This window comes from Strongylocentrotus purpuratus, unplaced genomic scaffold, assembly GCF_000002235.5.
Source record: "Strongylocentrotus purpuratus isolate Spur 01 unplaced genomic scaffold, Spur_5.0 spur5_scaffold_4, whole genome shotgun sequence".
Taxonomy (NCBI): Eukaryota; Metazoa; Echinodermata; class Echinoidea; order Camarodonta; family Strongylocentrotidae; genus Strongylocentrotus; species Strongylocentrotus purpuratus.
This window is the reverse complement of record NW_022145610.1, coordinates 16358961-16378673: the sequence shown is the minus strand read 5'-3', so window position 1 is coordinate 16378673 and position 19713 is coordinate 16358961. Positions and strand designations below refer to the sequence as shown.

The window sequence follows — 19713 nt, the reverse complement described above, 5'->3', positions numbered from 1 at the left end:
GTAACGCCAATGCTAACCTTCAGAAATAGTGCATTGCAATCTATAAGAGAAAACCAATATCAATTTCAGGTTCATTTCACTTTTCCTTTAATCCTCACCTCAAAGCGATTCATCCCCCATTAGATGATCGATAGAAAATGTCTATCCCCCTCTGCATTGATTGAAGAACATGATTACGAATATATCGAATCGGTCCATTGTATTGGTCCATTGTATTCGGAGCGAATCATCTAACAACTATTGTATCGAACTGCTCTGCATAAAATGTTGATACCTTATGGATTATTAGCTAACAAAGGGCTAGCTACCATCGCCTAGTGGGGTTTAATAATAATAATAATAGTTAGCTCTTATATAGCGCATTAATTTTAATTACTGAAGGTAATACCAATGCGCTTTACAAATGTAGAAGATAATAGAAATAAAGACATAATATAGAAATAATTACATATATAATCAAAACTTACAAGTAAGTAGGCATACAGTATACATTAGAAACATCGAAAGTAGCTTCTATTAAAGGTGATACATGTAATATAATATTTGAAAATTATTATAATGGTGAGGAAGGCCCAATACAACAATATACATATGAATAGATAAATAAACATCCAGCTTGTTAGGAGATTCATTGGAAAACTCTTCCTGGCATTATGCTACGCATTCAGTCAGTCACAAAGATGTTACAAACCAGTACAAAATTAAAAGGAAATGTTGAACAATATGCCTTAAGTTCTTTCTGGAATATGTCTATGTTTGACTGAGCACGGAAAGTGCCAGGAAGAGAGTTCCAAAGAGTTGGTGCAGCACATTCAAACGACCTGTCACCGAAAGATTTTGCGAGGCAGATCTGAGTGATCTGGTTGGTAGATATTGGGCTATAAACTCGGATAGGTAAGTAGGAGCAAGGCCATGGATTGCTTCAAAGTGGCATGTTCCCCGTATTCCAGAGGGCGTTCAAAATACGTACCCGCTGGCGGACGGTGCTAGCTGCCTATTGACACCAACAGAATACGGCTCTTACGCAGATGGCATGTTCCGAATGCCCGCACAATGCCGATTTTCGTATACATGTGCCGAAGTAATACAAATTGCAGTTCGGTTCTAATGCCTTGGTCACAAATACCCTTACGGGCTGCTTGGTCGATGGTCTTGTCCAAGATTTTTTCTAACATCGTACGAAACCCTCTCTTCGTAAGGCGGCCATACGAACGCCGTAATTACATCGTAAGAACCACGCAAGATCTACGTACATTTCTTAGGGTCGAGGGACAATTCTAGAAGCTTCAAATTATTACGATGACCGTAAGAACGCCTCAAGTTGTTCAAAGAGGGCTCCTACGGCGTTCGTACGTAAGAACGCCTTACGAGCGGAGATTCTTATGGTATTCGTTCGAATGACTCCTGGCGTTCGTTAGACGTTCGTAAGGTGCTCGTAAGGTGTACGTACACAATTTATGCAAATTTTGAGTTTTAACGGTTATAAAGCCTCTCTCTGTTCATAGTGTTCGTCGAGGGTGCATCTCCTGTCGAAGAAATATGGGACCAAAGGGGAAATCTGTTAGAGGGAAGAGAGGGAAGGGAAACAAACTTAAGGAAAGAGATGAGGAGGAAGGAGAAAGAGGAGGAGAGCAGCAACAACAATATCAAGCAGAGGCGCCGGAAGTGGAGGGGGAGGGGGAGGGGGGCAGGGGGGCATTCGCCCCCCTCCAACCCCCCTTTAAAAAAGCAGTAAAGGAACAAAGATGATTTGTATTTTTTAACCAAAAAGAACATACAAAAGAACAAAATCTGAATTGAATCACATATCAATTATATTCGATTCAAAGAAAAGAAAAATTAATAGGGATTAAATGTCGTATACATTCCGCTTGCTCCTACATTTTATCAATGGAGGTTTTTATAATATATGCGATTTGCGCATATCGTGGAAATGTTGTAAGAGGATGGGAAAGTGTTTTTTTTTATTTTTTATTATAGTGGTGAGAAGACATGAGCCCCTGAACACTGGCGTACTTATGGGCGGGGAGTATTTTTAATTCGATACCAGTGATTTACAAACGTTGCTGAAATGACATGATTTTCCGGTATTTTTTCTCTTTTTTTTGCAAATCATAACTTTTTATGCGTTTGTTTGAAAACTACTAATTCCCAAAGTAACAGCTAGGCATAAAAATATGCTTATTTAGAAGCCTTCATGTCAGGGCCTGCAGAACGGCGGGGCTCGGGGCTCGAGCCCCCCTCACTTTTTTTAAAAAAGAGGAAAGGAAAGAAAGAGAGAGAACAAAAATGTGTGACCTACCAATGCCACAAATGAGATATCAAAATATGCTCATCTGACCGTAATTAGATGCCGAAAACCTTTGAGCTTCCAGGGGCTCTGGCCCCTGAACCCCAACAAGGGCTCTAAGACAGCCCCCTGGATGCTCATCTGACCGTACTTTAATACCCAAAACCTTTGAGCTTCCAGGGGCTCTGCCCCCTGGACCTCACCAAGGGCCCTAAGGTGGGCCCCTGGATGCTCATCTGACCGTAATTGAATACCTAAAACCCCTGAGCTTCCGTGGGCTCTGCTCCCTGGAACCCCCGACAATTAGTGACCTGCCAGTGACACAAATAAGGTATCTAAATATGCTTATCTGACCCCAATTTAATGCCTAAAAACCATGAGCTTCCGGGCGCTTAGTCCCTTGACCCCCACCGGTGCAAAGCCCCCCTGACCCCACGCCAATTTACGCTACGCTCGCTAAACTCTGACCTGATCGTTAATACTCCACTTTGAAAAATGTTCCGTGGGGCCTGCATGTAACATGTAGGCCTAGTGATGCAAATTTTCCTTCGGCCCTTCCCCCCCTCCTCCAAACGATTTTGCTCATTACGCCACTGGCCCTGGAAGGTGAGCCCCCTGGAATTTTTGCCACCTCAATCCAAAACTGCTTTCGGCGCGCTTGATATCAAGAATGATGGCCATATCGGAAGCGACCGGGAGGAGGCGGTGGAAGATGACGACGACGAGGAGGAGGGAGAACCATCAAGACGGCAGTTTGACGGCGATGAAACTAAGAAAGGAGAAGCAGTCCTATGACTTTGATGCCACCACAGAGCAAAACCTTGTTGACTTCTTCGGTTAACATGACTGCTTTTATAATAAAGGAAGTAACAGATATGCTAACAGCAAGTTCAAGAAACATTTTATGGAGTTGCAGTTGCAGTTGTAGTCTTCTTGGTAATACTGTCATCGTGTAATATCAAACTTTCAACAGTCATAGAATTTTCGACAGTATACGGCAGCGTTTTTTTTGCAACCCGACCAAATAGGTTTTTTTTTGTAAGATCTTCTTACGAATGACTTGTGAATGCCGTGAGTTAAACGTACGAACACCTTGCGAGAACAAAACTCATAAGATTGGCGTAAGTCTGACGTAAGAAGAACACAAGGCGTTCTTACGAAAAACGTACGAACTCTGGGGCCATTGTATAACCGAAAATCACTTCGTTTCTCAAGAAGGTCTTGAGTTGTTCTTGCGAATTAAACGGCGTTCGTACGAACTCCGTAAGAAGGACGTAAGAAACTATGCACCATCTGCGAATCTCTACGAACTCTGAAATTCGTAGGAACAGGGAGATTCGTACGAACGAATCGTTCGTACGAACATTTGTGACCGTAGCATAAGATTCGCTGCTGTTTCTGCCCATTTTCGTGACGTCAGAATCGGCAGCGATCAGCTGGCTTGACGAAGGCAGGCCAGGCCGCGCGTACATTGATTGACAGCTGTATGCAAATTAGAAGTCGATCTTCGGAACCAAGATGGCGATGACTAGAGCAGCGATAACTACAATGGCGGGAACGTGCCCCTTTAAATGTGAGCAGGATAACTTTGTAGTGGATGCGTGCGGGAATAGGTAACCGATGGAGCTCCTTTAAGATGGGAGTGATGTGATTGTATTTACTTGACATAGATACAAGACGGGCGGCAGAGTTCTGACATCACTGATGTCATAGGAAAATGTGGGTCAAATTAATGTACTAAACATAAAATAGCAAACAAAAAGCGAGTCGACCAAATGCTGCATGTCACAGTGACCTTGCTGGCTCGCTGCGTGGTCTAATCCCTTCTGACTTAAGTAGTAAAGCCTGCCTTTAACACACATTTTTCAACATAATCCCGTACTGTGATTTGGTGTATCGGGCCTTCAATCAATTATATGATGGAAGTCATGTCATACCTGTAGGCACTGATTTGATATATAAATGTTGAGGTTTTCATGAGAATGCATTTGAACTGAAGCTCGTCCAACCGAGAGGATACACTTTAGTGGTAGAATTGAGAGTCGGTGAGTTGCAAGACACCAATTTGTTCGAGGTATGTACTTTTAAATATAAGGAAAACCTATTCACATGGCATACATGAATTAATGTTTTGTTTTACCAAATCATATTTGAAACTCTAAATATATTTCTAAAAAGCCTACAATCATCTTAAATGTATACAAGTGCTCTTTGTTGCTAAAGTGTAATATCTGCTTTAAATCGTTGGTAGGTATCGTTCGTGCATATTTCCTTATTCTTATTCCAGAGTAATACCATAACCATGTTTTTCCCTATTTTATATACAATCATAACATCATGAAAACATATGGTAAGCGCTGTCGTCCACTAGTCCTTAGTAGAGGTTTCGTGGTCTAGTGGATATGTCAACGGACTGTGGATCACATGGTTCGCGGTTCAAGTCCCACATCGGTACTAATGTCCGTTGGCAAGACTTTAATCTACGTTTGCCACTCTCCACCCAGGTGTTAAATAGATACCCGGTAGGATTTGAATGTTAATGTGGTTGGTGTGCGCTAGCCTTGTAAATTGGTGCCCGGCGGAATACTCCACAGGAAGCGGAGCGCGTGGACTACCATGTATTGATAAGCAATTGAATACAATGATCGGGGTGATGATAATTACAATGTAGCGCGCTTAGAAACGTAGTATCAAGCGCTATACAAATGTGACTTTATTCATATAATTATTTTATATTTCTGCAGATGGAGTTATCTTTCTTCGTTATCTTCGTTATATTAAACCAACACAGCCCAGTGACTGCTAATCTAGGTGAGTATTTGATGGGTTTCTTCTTATCACCTTTCTTTCATCCACATATTTCTATCACGTTGATTTTGTGTGTGCCTCGATCGGGACGTTATTAACATACAATCGTCAAAATATAGTGGTGAAAACAAATAAAAGCCAATTACAGTATTGTAAAGTAACAATACATAGTTTTTGTTCACAATATAATATTTTACTACTTATTATCTAAATTGTTTTTTACAAACTTTCCCGGCGATCTTTTGTCTGGATTTTTGAGCTCCTTGTATAATAGTAACATATCATCCATCAAATTCTGTAATTAATTCTTTATTATGACCTGCTATATCGTTCTTCTACTCATTATTTTGGATTTCAGAAAAGGCTAAAAATATACAGGAAAAAACAAATAACAATATACCAATATGACATATAAAATACCTTGCATGTAGGATAAGGGAGAAAAGCCCTTATATAATTATGTGAACTTCAACTATTTGACCAAATGATGGTTTGATATTTCTTGCGACCGATCGTTATAAGCAACTGATTTTTTAATTTTTTTTTTACTTGAGCGAATCAACCGAGAAGTGTATAAATGGCATGAAAACGTAATCTGCGAAACTTAACCTAAATATGTGATCATTATTTGATCAATCACGCCCACCCTCTTCCTCGCTGTGCCCAAAATCCTTTCATATATCTTCCGTCCACCTCTTCTTCCCATTCTCGTCTCCATGTCTCTCTCTCTCTTTTATTTGCAGCTTGTGAATCTGATCAAAGCGAGAATGACGGGTCCTGTTATTATTTCTCAGAAAGCGAGTCAAACTTCGCCACGTCAAAATCGTCCTGCGAGGACCTTGGAATGCATCTTGTCTCCATAGGATCACAGGAAGAACAAAACTTCATGCAGAGTAGCATATCATCTGGTAATAAAGAGCTTTGGATAGGTTTATCCCGACTGACCTGGATAGATGGCTCAAGCTTGGACTACAACAATTTCGCAAACGGTGAATACGACAATTACTTCGCATCTCAGATCTTTGATGACGGAGGAATTTGTTTCGAAATGACAGAACTACAATCTCAATGGTTTGACAGCAGCTGTTCCGGGGCGTCCTATTACATTTGTGAAAATGAAATAGAAGACAATGCCGGTACGTACAGAAAATTGAGTATAAACTAAGGATTTGTTTTCAGTACGGTGAGGGGCTTCGTTTTCTAAGTCTGTAAAAGGCAAAATATTTTTTTTTTCTTCTACCAGAATAAAATCGTTAAAATCACTTATGTCCCTTATCGTAAGATTGTTGCATTAGGAGTGCACAAACAAAGACAAAGAACAGTTTTACTAGAAAAGACGTTTCCTGACAAACAGTTCCATTGTTTATTGCTGACGTCACAAACAGTTCTCCTTTTCCCGGTAGAAAGAAAACTATAACAAGAAAACAGTGCCGGTACGTACAGAAAATTAAGTAGAAACTATTGATTTTCAGTACGGTGAGGGTCTTCATTTTCTAAGTCTGTAAAAGGCATAATGTAATTTTTTTTCTCTACCAGAGTAAAATCGTTAAAATGTATTATGTCCCTAATCGTAAGATTGATACATTAGGAGAGTACAAAAAAAGAAAAAGAATAGTTTTACTAGAAAAGACGTTTCCTGCCGACAAGTTCCATTGTTTATTGCTGACGTCACGAGCAGTTCACCTTTTCCCGTTAAAAAGAAAAGTATGTGTCCCTCCCCCCCCCCCCCCCCCGCTCCCACTGTTAAAATCCAGCGAGCGTACGGGAGTTCAAATGCCCCCGCGCGGCCAACTCCCACGGTGTCATGACGCTCAAGCCGTGTAATTTACGCCGTGCAGTAATTGCAATACACTACTGCAGTACAGTCTTGTATAGCGCCAGCTATAAATATATATTTGCAGGGATTCATTTGTTTTATTTGAGCCGTGCACTTTTCTTGTATTTCTTTTATGATGTGAATGTTATTACAGAAGTGTACAAGGAATAATACAGATGGAAGGGATATAAAATAAATATACAATGACCCATTCTCGGAACAAACTATTCGCACTCATTATAGTGTTCCTTCGATGCGAATAGTTTCAGGTATATCCTCGAGTGTCATTTTGTATGATCAAACATCATACTATACTGAATTCAGTTCTACCCCTCCCGCGCGAAGCGCCGAAGTTTTGAGGTTTCATTAATTTATTAGAGAAAGGAGACGCTTCGTTATACCGTTTTCGACTCTTAATAAGCCCTAATTGTTTAAATTCACTTTCCCCCTGTAGCGCGAAGCGCGGAAGTTTTGACGTTTCCTTAAATTATTAGAGAAAGCAGACGATTCGTTGTACTGTTCTCGACTCTTAATCCTTATCTGAATTCAGTTTCCCCCCTCCCGCACGAGTCGCGGAAGCTTAGACGTTTCCTTAAATTATTAGAGAAAGAAGACGATCCGTTGTACCGTTTTTGACTCGTCTAAATGAAGTTTTCCCCTCCCTTTGGCTTTTCATCAAAATATAGAGAAAGGAAGACGATTCGTCGTTTTGTTGTTGAATCTTAATCCTTCTTTGAATTTAGTTTCCCCGAAAATTTTAAACCTCTGATTTCTTTAGCTGATATCATAGGAAAGTGAAATTTCGAGCAAATACAACTAATATAGTTGTAGTCACTCTCGAAGTCGTCACAGCGGATAAAAAGTCACAGTTTGTAGGTTAAAAAAACTTGTCGGCCGACCGACAGTATACATCTCACCGACTTCAAAATTCTGCATTGATATAGTACACGAGGATCGAGCAAGAATACCGACATAGCAACTTATTTACCCGTGTCTTTCTTGCTCCCTCGACGAAACGACTCCACCCAACAACCCCCCTCTCTCTTTTACTCCCACTCCTCCTCTCTCAGGCTCTTACCTCCCCTCTCTCACCTCTCTTTCATCCCCCGTTTCTTTTGTTTCCCTTTTCTCTTTTTTAAATTCTTTTTAGGTGGTCTGTTGTCAACAGACCACCTTTTGATTTCGTCAGAATTTTCTTTCTTTATTAATTTCTTTATTATTTATTAGGTGGTCTGTTGTCAACAGACCACCTATTGATTTCGTCAGAATTTTCTTTCTTTATTATTTATTAGGTGGTCTGTTGTTAACAGACCACCTATTGATTTCGTCAGAATTTTCTTTCTTTCTTTATTATTTATTTATTTATTTATTATTTATTAGGTGGTCTGTTGTCAACAGACCACCTATTGATTTCGTCAGAATTTTCTTTCTTTATTATTCTTTATTATTTATTAGGTGGTCTGTTGTCAACAGACCACCTATTGATTTCGTCAGAATTTTCTTTCTTTATTATTCTTTATTATTTATTAGGTGGTCTGTTGTCAACAGACCACCTATTGATTTCGTCAGAATTTTCTTTCTTTATTATTTATTTTTATTTATTTCTCCACTTTTTTGTGCAACCGATTTCTCAATATCCATCCACCCAATTTCTTTCAATTTTGACACACTAATAGCTAATCACCATGAGACGTGACAGGAACATTTTCAAGGTCATCAACTTATCGTGACGTCATCCAGGCGCCATTTTGTGAAATCACATTATCAATATCTTCATGATGCGTCATCAAAGGTCATTTATATTCATATCACATATACTTGTGGTCAAGGGTCATTAGGTCATGTCATCAAAGGTCAAATAAAGGTCATGACTATTAAAGGAGAGTACGAATCAGGTCATTTTAAGCATTTCAAAAAATTTCGTCCGTACGTGTCCCCCCGCGCGGTGTGCGCGCTCACAGCGCGCGGAAAAGGTCAAATTCAAAATGTTTAGATGATTTGGATTCCTCTTAACGTAATTGACAATTTACATTAATTTCAGTCACTCTTCATATTTCATAAGGCCGTGAGCGTGCGTCAAAGTTCAAAATCCGCGCGCGCTGCTATGGGCAATATAATGCAAATTCGATCAAAAACATGCCATTTTAAAAATCAAAATAGCTCTTTAGATAGTCCATCGACCCCAATTTTTATATCATTGTTGGAGAAAGCATGAGTTGGAGATATGATTTCATACCACCCTGACTCGTACAAAGTGAAATAAAGTCTTCATAATGGCATCTAAACTCAAACAAATGTATTTTGTTGATGACGTCATTTTTGTCTTTGTTTAATTGAGATTATCTCACTTATCGGTTATCGATTTTCTCCAAGAATTTGATATGTTGTAGCTGAGATAATTCTCTATCAAAAAATATGTCATTTATTTTTCAAAACATGAATCTGCATGTCAATGTGTTTTGACCAGTATCTCGGTTGTTATTCAACAGTTTTCTCCCAAATTGTAGTATGTTGTAGCTGAGACTACTTACTATCGAAATAATTCCTCATTTTTTCAATCAGATGTCAGGATCATGCTCAGGCTCATCATCATCATTAACATTATCGTTTTCATCATCATATAACATCATCACTATCATCATCATCACCTTTAGTATCATGATCATGATGGTCATCATGATCATCATTGTTTACATGTCGTTATAACTTCACCCATTCTCAAATCTATCATAAGTTAAGACAGACCACCTAAATCGTCCCCATGACGAATTAATTTTTCTAGTTTTTATTTATTTTTCCACTTTTTTGTGCAACCGATTTCTCAATATCCATCCACCCAATTTTTCTCAATTTTGACACAGTTATAGGTAATCATAATGAAACGTGACAGGAATATTTTCAAGGTCATCAAATTATCGTGACGTCATCCAGGCGCCATTTTGTGAAATCACATTATCCATCATATCTTCATGATGCGTACTCAAAGTTCAATCATATTCATATCACATATACTTCAGGTTAAGGGTCAGCAGGTCGTGTCATCAAAGGTCAAATAAAGGTCATGACGCGCACGAACGCGCGCGTCAAAATTTGATATTGCTCAAAATCACTTAACTATTAAACGAGAGTACGAATCAGGTCATTTGAAGCATTTCAAAATTTTCCGTCCGTACGTGTCCTCGCGCGCGGTGTGCGCGCTCACGGCGCGCGGAAAAGGTCAAATTCAAAATGTTTACATGATTTGGATTCCTCTTAACGTAATTGACAATTTACATTAATTAAAGCATTAATAGAAAGCATGAGTTGGAGATATGATTTCAAACCACCCTGACTCGTACAAAGTGAAACAAAGTCATCATATTGGCATCTAAACTCAAACAAATGTATTTTGTTGATGACGTCATTTTTGTCGTTGTTTAATTGAGATTATCTCACTTATCGGAGATCGATTTTCTCCCAGATCTTGATATGTTGTAGCTGAGATAATTCTCTATCAGAAATATGTCATTTATTTTTCATTTTGATGACGTCATCATAGTTAAATATTCGATTAAAGGCGACAATGCATAATTTGTCATATTTGCGTGATATGTCTATGGGAGGTCACTTTTTTCAAAACATGAATCTGCATGACAATGTGTTTTGACCAGTATCTCGGTTATTATTCAACAGTTTTCTCCCAAATGTTAGTATGTTGTAGCTGAGACTATTTGCTATCTACTTATTTCCTCATTTTTGAATCAGATGTCAGGATCATGCTCATGCTCATCATCATCATCATCATCAATATCATCATCATCATCATCATCATCAATGTCACCATCATCATCATCATGGTCTGAAGATGATCATCATCAACATCATCATGATCATGATCATTATCATCATCATTAACATTATCGTTTTTATCATCATATAACATTATCATTATCATCATCATCATCACCTTTGCTATCATGATCATCATCATGTTTATCATGATCATCATTGTTTACAAATATATAACTTCTCCCATTCTCAAATCTATCATAAGACTTAGACAGACCACCTTATTCGTCCCCATGACGAATTAAATTTTCCCCGACGGCAGCGCAATTTTACCGACAATTTCCTTACGGGTGGGGGGGGGGGGGGGTGTCGCACCCCCACACCCCCCCCCCTTTTGAGACGCCCCTGACTGTAGTATGTCATCGACAGATCATCTATTGATTTCGTCCGAATTTTTTTTTTTTTTTAAATTTATTTCTACACTTTTTGTGAGCAGACGATAACTTTTAGAATTGTGAATTTCTTTCAATTTTGGCATAGTCATAGATCCTTGGGCTAAGATGTGTCCGCAACATTTTCAAGTTCATCAAGTTATCATGACGTCATCCAGAGACCATTTTGTGAAAATCAACTCATGATTATATCTTCATAACGGAAAGTCATTTCTCATTCATATTTATCACGATCAAGGTCACTTTCCGTCCGGTCAATTTCAGGTCAATAAACGCGCGCGTACGCCAAATTTCAAAATGTTCACAATCACTTTTTAATTAAATTAGAGTACGTTTTAGGCCATTTTAAGCATTTCAAAATCAAGTTATTATGACGTCATCCAGAGACCATTTGTGAAAATCAACTCATGATTATATCTTCATAACGGAAAGTCATTTCTCATTCATATTTATCACGATCAAGGTCACTTTCCGTCCGGTCAATTTCAGGTCAATAAACGCGCGCGTACGCCAAATTTCAAAATGTTCACAATCACTTTTTAATCAAATTAGAGTACGTTTTAGGCCATTTTAAGCATTTCAAAAAAATTCGCGGGCATTTTGGTTCGTCATTGCCGTACGCAACATAGAATCGACATTTGTTTTCTGTTATCATAATCCCCATTTTTCTGAACAATTTTATACCATGTTCTCTTCATGGCCATTATTAGGGACTTAGATTTGCACGACGAGAACGTGTACTGCTATGTGTGACATCCTTTTAAGGCACTGCCAGTGCCTTCAAAGGACGTCACATTGCCTTAAAAGGATGTCACACGTCGTAGCAGTCCACGTTCTCGTCGAGCAAATCTCATCATCATCAACTTCAGGTGGCGCTGTAAAGCGCTGCTGTGGCCTTCACGAGAGCACGCCATGCAACTCTTTCAGCTGCCATTTGTGTTGCACCTTTCATTCCTTGTCCAGACACTTTCTTGATATCATCAGTCCAAGATATTGGTGGACGACCTCTACCCCGTTTTCCTTCGACTGCTCCTTGCAGTAATTGCTTCTCAATACCTTCAGATCTCCTAACAGTGTGCCCCAAATAGTTCAGTTTTCTTTCCCTTCTGATGGTCAAGTCTGTTCCAATCTTTTCCAGGACCCACACATTTGTCTTTTTATCTTTCCATGACACCTGCAACAGCCTCCTGTAGCACCACATTTCAAAGGCATCAACTCTCTTTCTGTCATTCTTTGTCATGGCCCAGGACTCAATTCCGTAAGTAGCAATAGAAAAAGAAGTTGCTTGAAGCAGACGAACCTTCAGACTAAGAGATAGGCCTCGGCTGTTCCAGATGTGGGACATATTCTGTACTGTTGATCTTGCCATTACCATCCTTCTTCTTATCTCTGTGGTGCTCTCTCCTTTGTTAATGATAATTGAGCCCAAGTACTCAAACCGGTTTACTACTTCAATCTTATTTCCAGCTACGGTGAAGTCAGTGTTATCATAATCTCTATCGACAACCATTATTTTTGTCTTTTTGGTGTTTAGAAGAAGGTCTTTCTCTTTACTTGCCTGTTTGATGCGATTCAATAAATCAATCAGATCCTCTGCTGCTGCTGCAAATTACGAGAGTGGTGTCATCAGCATAACTTAGGTTCGTGGTCATAACCTCCAAACTTAACTCCCCCTTGAATCCTTCCAGAGCATTTCTCATAATGTCCTCAGAGTAAATATTAAACAGGTTAGGAGACAGTATACAGCCTTGACATACTCCCCTGCCAATTCCAAACCACTCAGTGTTGCCGTTACTGGTTCTCACTGTTGCTTCTTGGTCATGATAAAGATTTTTGATCAGTTCGATGATGTGACTTAGGAACCCCATCTTTGCCATTGTATTCCACAAATGAGAGTGGTTCACACAGTCAAATGCTTTGCTATAGTCTATAAAGCACAAATAGAGGGGATGTTTGTGTTCTCTGCATTTCTCTAATATGTTTCGAATGTTGACAATCTGTTCTCTTGTCCCTCTACCTTCACGGAACCCTGCTTGCTCATCTGAGATCTCGGCTTGCAGTTTGATTTTCATTCTTCTGCTAATCACCTTCAGAAGTATTATGCTTGCATGACTAATCAAGCTGATCGTTCGATGATTTGCACATTCTTTCAGATCTCCCTTCTTTGGCAATGGTATAAAAACGGCTCTACACCAGTCCTTGGGCCACTCCCTACTATTCCAGATATTGCAACAGAGACGCCACATCAGGTCAGTACCTTCTTCACCTGTAGCCTACCACATCTCGGAAGTCAAGTTGTCAAAGCCAGGGGACTTGCCATCCTTCAGTTGTTTCATTGCAAGCTCCACTTCTGATCTTAATGGAGGGGGCTCCATTTCATCACTTTCCTCCCACTGAGTGTCAACTTGTTCCTGTGCAGCAAACAGCTTGGTACTATACTGCACCCATCTTTCCTTGATGTCTTCATTCGCCGTCAGTGTTTTGCCATTTTCATCATTAATTACATCCAGTCTTGGGATTCTTTTCTTTGTGATTTCTTTCACAATTGCAAATGCTGCCTTAGAGTTGTTCTTGTGACGCTCTAGGTCTTCACACTTCCCCTCGATGTATTTCCTTTTGTTCTCCTTCACACTACTTGTTACCGCCTTATTGAGTCTCGTCCATTCTCCTCTATTGCGTTTTGCTTTTGCCCTCTTCCTGTCATCAGCAATGTCAAAAGTCTGATTTGAGATCCATGGTTGTTTCCGCTTCCTTTTCTTTGGGATGTGATTCTTTGCTGCATTTTCAACTGTTTCTTTCATGTCTTCCCACAGCTCATTTGGTGTTTGCTCTGCTTCATCGTTTCTCAACAGCAGCTCAAACTTGTTCTTCACTTCCACTGAGAATTGAGAAGGGATATTTTCCACATCATACCTTGTGGGAGCTGAATCACATTTCTTAGCTTTTAATCTTAGTCTCAGTTTAGCCATAAGCAGCTGATGATCGCTGCCACAGTCAGCACCTGGTCTTGTCTTGACGTTCTGTAGTGAAGTTCGCCACCTCTTCTTGACCATGATGTAGTCTATCTGGTTTCTGGCTCTGTCTCCCGGACTCATCCACGTCCACAGTCTTCTGGGATGATGCTCAAACAACGTGTTACCAATGGTGAAGCTGTTTGCTACACAAAATTCTTCCAGTCGATCTCCTCTTTCATTTCCGATGCCAAGACCATAATTGCCAATGCACTCAGATCTTTCCCTCGTTTTACCAATCTTGGCATTCCAGTCACCCAATATCATGAGGAAATCTTTCTTAGGAATGCTGTCTACGACAGATCTTGCACCATCTCATAGAAATCAGTGATTTCTTCCTCCGGTGCCTGAATTTTGGAGATATTCATAGGATGCCCTTGTAATCTCACAGTCATAATCCTCTCGTTGATCGGGTTATATCCCAAGACACATTTAGCTGTAGCCTTCTCTATGATGAATCCCACACCCCTTCGCTTCCTTCCACTTTCTTTCCCTCAAAAGATGATTGTACTTCCTTCGTCTGATGTAAATCTGCCTTGTCCAAGCCACCATGATTTAGATATTCACAAAACTTTAATATCATTAATAGCCATCTCCTTCTCCACCATTTCCACCTTCCCATCTGACATACCACGCACGTTCCACGTGGCTACATTGTTCCTTTCTATCATGGGACCCCAAGAAAAGAACTTCCTACAAGAGGCTTTGATCCTGATCCGTCATCACCCGCAAGCGTACTACGAGCAGGACCTCTCTCTTCCGCAGTAGCTCTTGACGTATCTTCCGGCCTGCGGGTTCCACCTTCCGATACCCACTTGATTTTTTGATTTTGTACATGATGACAAACGTGACCAATTAATAATGGTGGGCGGCCAGATCCTTCCATCGCAGTACAGAAGCCAGAAGCATTGATACCGACCTGCCCTCTGCTCCCCCATAGCCACCGTTGTCCAAGATTTGGTACTATAGGTACTGCATCGCTGCTGCCCGGTGCAGGACAGGCTTTATTTGAAGGCGACCCAACCCGCCTTGTCATGTTCTCGTCATAGGGTTATGAGAGTTTTTCTCAAGCTAACTGCGTCACCTATTAGCTCCTCTCCTCTGGTAAGAACTCCGGGATCAGACTAGCACCCCGCTGGAACCCAGCCAGTATTTCTACGGTCTCGGTGCAAATCTAAAAGTCTATAATAACGAAATGAGCGTCCGTTGTCTGTGCCCGCGAGCTTGTGTGGGGAAAAACATGCCTATACAAAATACATTATACTTGTAGCTCTTTGAGATGCGCTGGGACCCCAATTTTTGAAATATTTGGATGGAGTATGAGTTGGAAATATGATAAAATGTCTCATTTGGCCATTTATTATATCGTGACATTATCACGATGGCCTTGGAACTAAAAAAACGAATGTTTATATTATGACGTCAGCATATTTATGGAAAACTGAGTGTAAGTGTGTAAAATTGATCGTTTTTCTCTCAATTTTTGATATGTTGTAGCTGAGACAATTTTCAACACAAAATGTGGCACTTTTTTCATTTTAACAATGGCCCATCATGACCCATTTTAAAGGAGCCATGTCAATGCTCCCAATTTTGTGTGTATTCTCTAAGGGAGGTGGCTTTTTCTGAAATCTTGATTCTACATTCAAGTCTTGTTCGAGCAATATCTTGCCTTATTTTCGCCCGATTTTCTCCCAGCTTCGGATATGTTGTAGCTGAAAAAGTCTTGTACACGACAGTTTTTTTTGGTATGGTTATCAGCATATCAAAAAGTCATTCACCGCCATCAAATTTACGGCAGACAACCAAATTCGTCTCCAGTGACGAATCAAACTCTCGTTTTATGATACTATTCAGGTTGGATTAAAGTACAATGGACCTCTACACTGCCGGAATATGAGGTGCCCAAGTTCGATGATTTCCTTGGTTTGTTTTTACATTCAAAGCTTGTATCGATCACATTCAAATAAAAGAGTTTGGAAGAAATGTATATGATATAACCATAATATAATATAAATTCTTGTACAGCACATTATCATATAGTTCGAAAACATATGTATCATAATAAACCCCTTTTCATGATTGTCTCTAATACAGCTTGTACCGCTGGCCAAAGAGAGAATGACGGATCCTGTTATTACTTCTCGCAAAGCAGGTCAAACTTCGACACGTCAAAATCATCCTGTGACGACCTTGGAATGCATCTTGTCTACATCGGATCAAAGGACGAACAAGAATTTCTTGCGAATAACCTCCCCGCTCCAAATTTCGATTACTGGATAGGATTATCCAGTGTGACTTGGCTGGACGGTTCGAGTCTGACCTACTCCAACTTCGCAGCTGATTCACATATCATCAGTAACAACGGGATGTGTTTCGTTATAAACCGAGATAAGTCATACCAATGGTTGGATGATGATTGTAATATCGAGCACCATTACATCTGCGAGAGAGAAGAAGGTGAATATGTAGTGATGATCAATAATAGTTTTAACAATATCAGTCTATATAGTTTATTTTTCAAGGGTTTTTCATGTTTTTTTTCTTCAGTGATATACGGAAAAGTACCTACATTCACCTTATCCGATGCACCAGGATATACATGTACGTGTAGTTGTCTTGGATTTTAACTAGGAAGCAAATCCTTTTTTGATGATAAGAACATTAGTAGGAACATTTTTGTTTAATGTGTTCCAGTCTCCCCTAGCCCACCCACACACACCTGTAAACATGGGTTATGTCTTTAGCAATTGGCGTTGTGTCGACTTACCTATACTACGCTAATTAAACCTAATATTTGCATTGGTTGTACGGTGCCACTATCCCACGGCGCGTCAAAGACCACACAAATCACTGACGCAGTAACAATAACGCCTCGTGTGTCATTACAGAGATGTATATGTTTACTCGTTACATTCATTACAGCACCTCTGGGCAGACGCGTACGCAGGATTTTTTCAAAGGGGGGGGGGGGGGGGGGGTAAGAGGACACTTTATTATTTTTTTTCGGTCTCGAAATTTGAAAATTTGACATTTTGCTCTGTTGGGGGGGGGGGGGGGGTTAAGGTCACCTTTTTTTAGGTCAGCCATGGGATTTTTTTAAATATTTTTTTTTTTAATTAAAAAAAAAAAAAAAAAATCCAAAGGGGGGGGGGGTTTAGGGGGGTTATGGGGGGGGGGTTACACACAGAAAAATAACAAAGGGGGGGGGGGTTTAACCCCCCAAACACCCCCCGTGTACGCGCCTTCCTCTGGGTATAACCCTACAACCTAAAAGTTCAGCGACAAATAATTTGTCTGATGGGGTATAATTCATTGCAGCTCTTTACTTTATCACTAATTTACAATTAATTTGTTAAAAGTCAAACTCATATTTTGTATTTTATCTTTAACTTAATAACCTTTGGAACAGGTCACACGAGCTTCAAAAACTTCCGACTCCTGGCCAGCAATGTCGCCCACATCGATGCCTATGTTCTGTCATCATTCACGGTTTCGTCCATGATCGAATGCAGTCAGTTGTGTCTTACCGATGTCCGTTGCTCGTGTTATACTTTCATCGCCTGCAAGGGTTTGTGCTTACTCGGCGAAGAATGTCTTGCGACGTCTACATTCGCTTTTGAAAGGCGAATCGGAGCTACATTCTATTCGGCACTTCTTGAAGATTAGGATTGTTTCTAGAAAGCATGTAGCTGTGAATACGCGCGCTGCTAGACCACTTGGAAACTGAGGGTGGAGGATGGCAAAATAGTAATTTAAAATCGTCCCGGAACACAACAATTAGGAAACAAATATTTTGAAAGGTGCCAATTACAGAGATTTTGTTAACAAAACTAGAAGAAATACATTCGTCAGATAAACGAATTGGCCGACAACGGATACAAAAAAAAAAAAGATTTCAGAAAAGTTGGGATGAACAAAAAGTAGTTGTGTTGTCGTTGTCGTTGCGATTTGCAGACACTGCTAGAAAGGGGAGGGATGTTACCCCCTTTACTAACGGCCCTGCTTATGTAGCTATTTAGAGGCCATGTGCAGTGATTAATGATAGTGTGAATATATAGTGTGTACATATTTCACTCCTGGATATTCTGCAGAGACGTTAATTTATAATCCACTATGTAAATATTCGGTAAGTATTAAATTAACACAGATTTGCAAAAATGATTCAAATATCGACTTAAGACTAAAAGATAATTCACTTCTAATTTTTTACACCGGCGCAAGTGATTTTGTTCATCACAACATCAGGTCACTGTTAGTACCTTGCTTTTCAAAAGTGGATTAAAAAATTGTGTGAGTGTGTGGGTGTGTGTGGGGGTAAAGGGCTCATCAAAAAGCTATATGGCTTTAAATGAATTGGATGAAAAAAAAGAACATTCCACAGATGGTCGGTCTTATGAACTAATCACCTAACCGCAACATGCTTAACAGAAATTTGCGACTTTTTATATAAGAATTGGAACTTTGATGACGATAAATTTGTTGGCGCTGCATTCCTTGACCTTAGACTAAGCTTTTGACGCTTTACCCCATGACTTGCTTTTGTGTTAAAAAGCGTACCTTAGAGTTGAGTTGAAATGTTTTGAATCTTTCGTAACAGGCAGCAAGCTATATGTATTTTTTAAAGGAAAAAATAAATGACTTTCTCCCCGTCCGAATAGGGGTCCCACAAGGGTTCATACTAGGATCACTTCGTTATATGTTCATGAATGGTATCTCGAATCTAAATTTTAATCCACATACTCACATTCTCACTTTATGCGGACGATAAAGCTGTATGTAATTCAGGTTTACAATCAAAATAATAAGCTCAATGAATGTTTTTAAAATAATGGAATGATTATTAACTCAGACCAAAAAAATCCCCCAAAAATCATCCCGTCGGCAAAGAAACACTTTTGATTTTCTGATATTTATAAATGGTTCATTACTAGAAACTTAAAAACATTGGTGTTATTCTCGAATACAATCTTAATTGGGCAGTACATGTTGATGAAGTAGTTATGAAAATGGTTCGATCAGTTGCATGTATACGCAGGAGTGGACCCTATTCGTGAGAAAATATTTATCGGCGAAACAGCCGGCAAATAAGCGGGGGGGGGGGGGGGGGGGGGGGGGTAGTGCGCACTAATTTTGTTTTGCTCAGCCGGGGAGGGGGTTATGGGTGGGGGCCCGTCTTCTTTTTTTCTTTTTAACTTATTTTGGGGGGCAGGGGTGGGGGCCTGTGTATACGAAGAAGCAAGTCTTGTTTAACTAATGACAATTTTAAACAATTGTATTTTACACTCATACTTTAGCACATTTACTATTGTTGTACTGTTTGGAGCTCTTTAACATAAAAGGAAATATTGAGGATAGAAAGATGTCAATACAAATAAGCTTGAATGGTTTTGAATTCTTACTATAATGCACCATCATGAGGACTTCTTCACTCACTTTAGTGGCAGCCAACTGTACAAAGAACAAGCTTTCATTTTGTTTATGGTGTACAAGTTACTGCACAACTTTGCCCCACAATACCTCTGTAATCTATATACTTAGTATCTAAACGTTATGTCGCCTCCTGTA

At 39.8% G+C, this 19713-nt stretch overlaps 2 protein-coding genes across 2 annotated transcripts; both read left to right on the top strand.

The window, feature by feature from the left end:
* The first annotated feature begins 5030 nt into the window (after positions 1 to 5030).
* On the top strand, positions 5031 to 6263 carry LOC115929057 (C-type lectin domain family 4 member M-like). The gene is made up of 2 exons (XM_030997180.1): positions 5031 to 5101; positions 5842 to 6263. The coding sequence occupies exons 1-2, from the start codon at positions 5035 to 5037 to the stop codon at positions 6261 to 6263; spliced, it is 489 nt and encodes a 162-aa protein (XP_030853040.1). The 5' UTR covers positions 5031 to 5034.
* A 9978-nt stretch (positions 6264 to 16241) lies between these two features.
* Positions 16242 to 19186, top strand: LOC115929037. The gene is made up of 2 exons (XM_030997103.1): positions 16242 to 16605; positions 17558 to 19186. The coding sequence occupies exons 1-2, from the start codon at positions 16344 to 16346 to the stop codon at positions 17812 to 17814; spliced, it is 519 nt and encodes a 172-aa protein (XP_030852963.1). The 5' UTR covers positions 16242 to 16343; the 3' UTR covers positions 17815 to 19186.
* Positions 19187 to 19713: the final 527 nt, after the last annotated feature.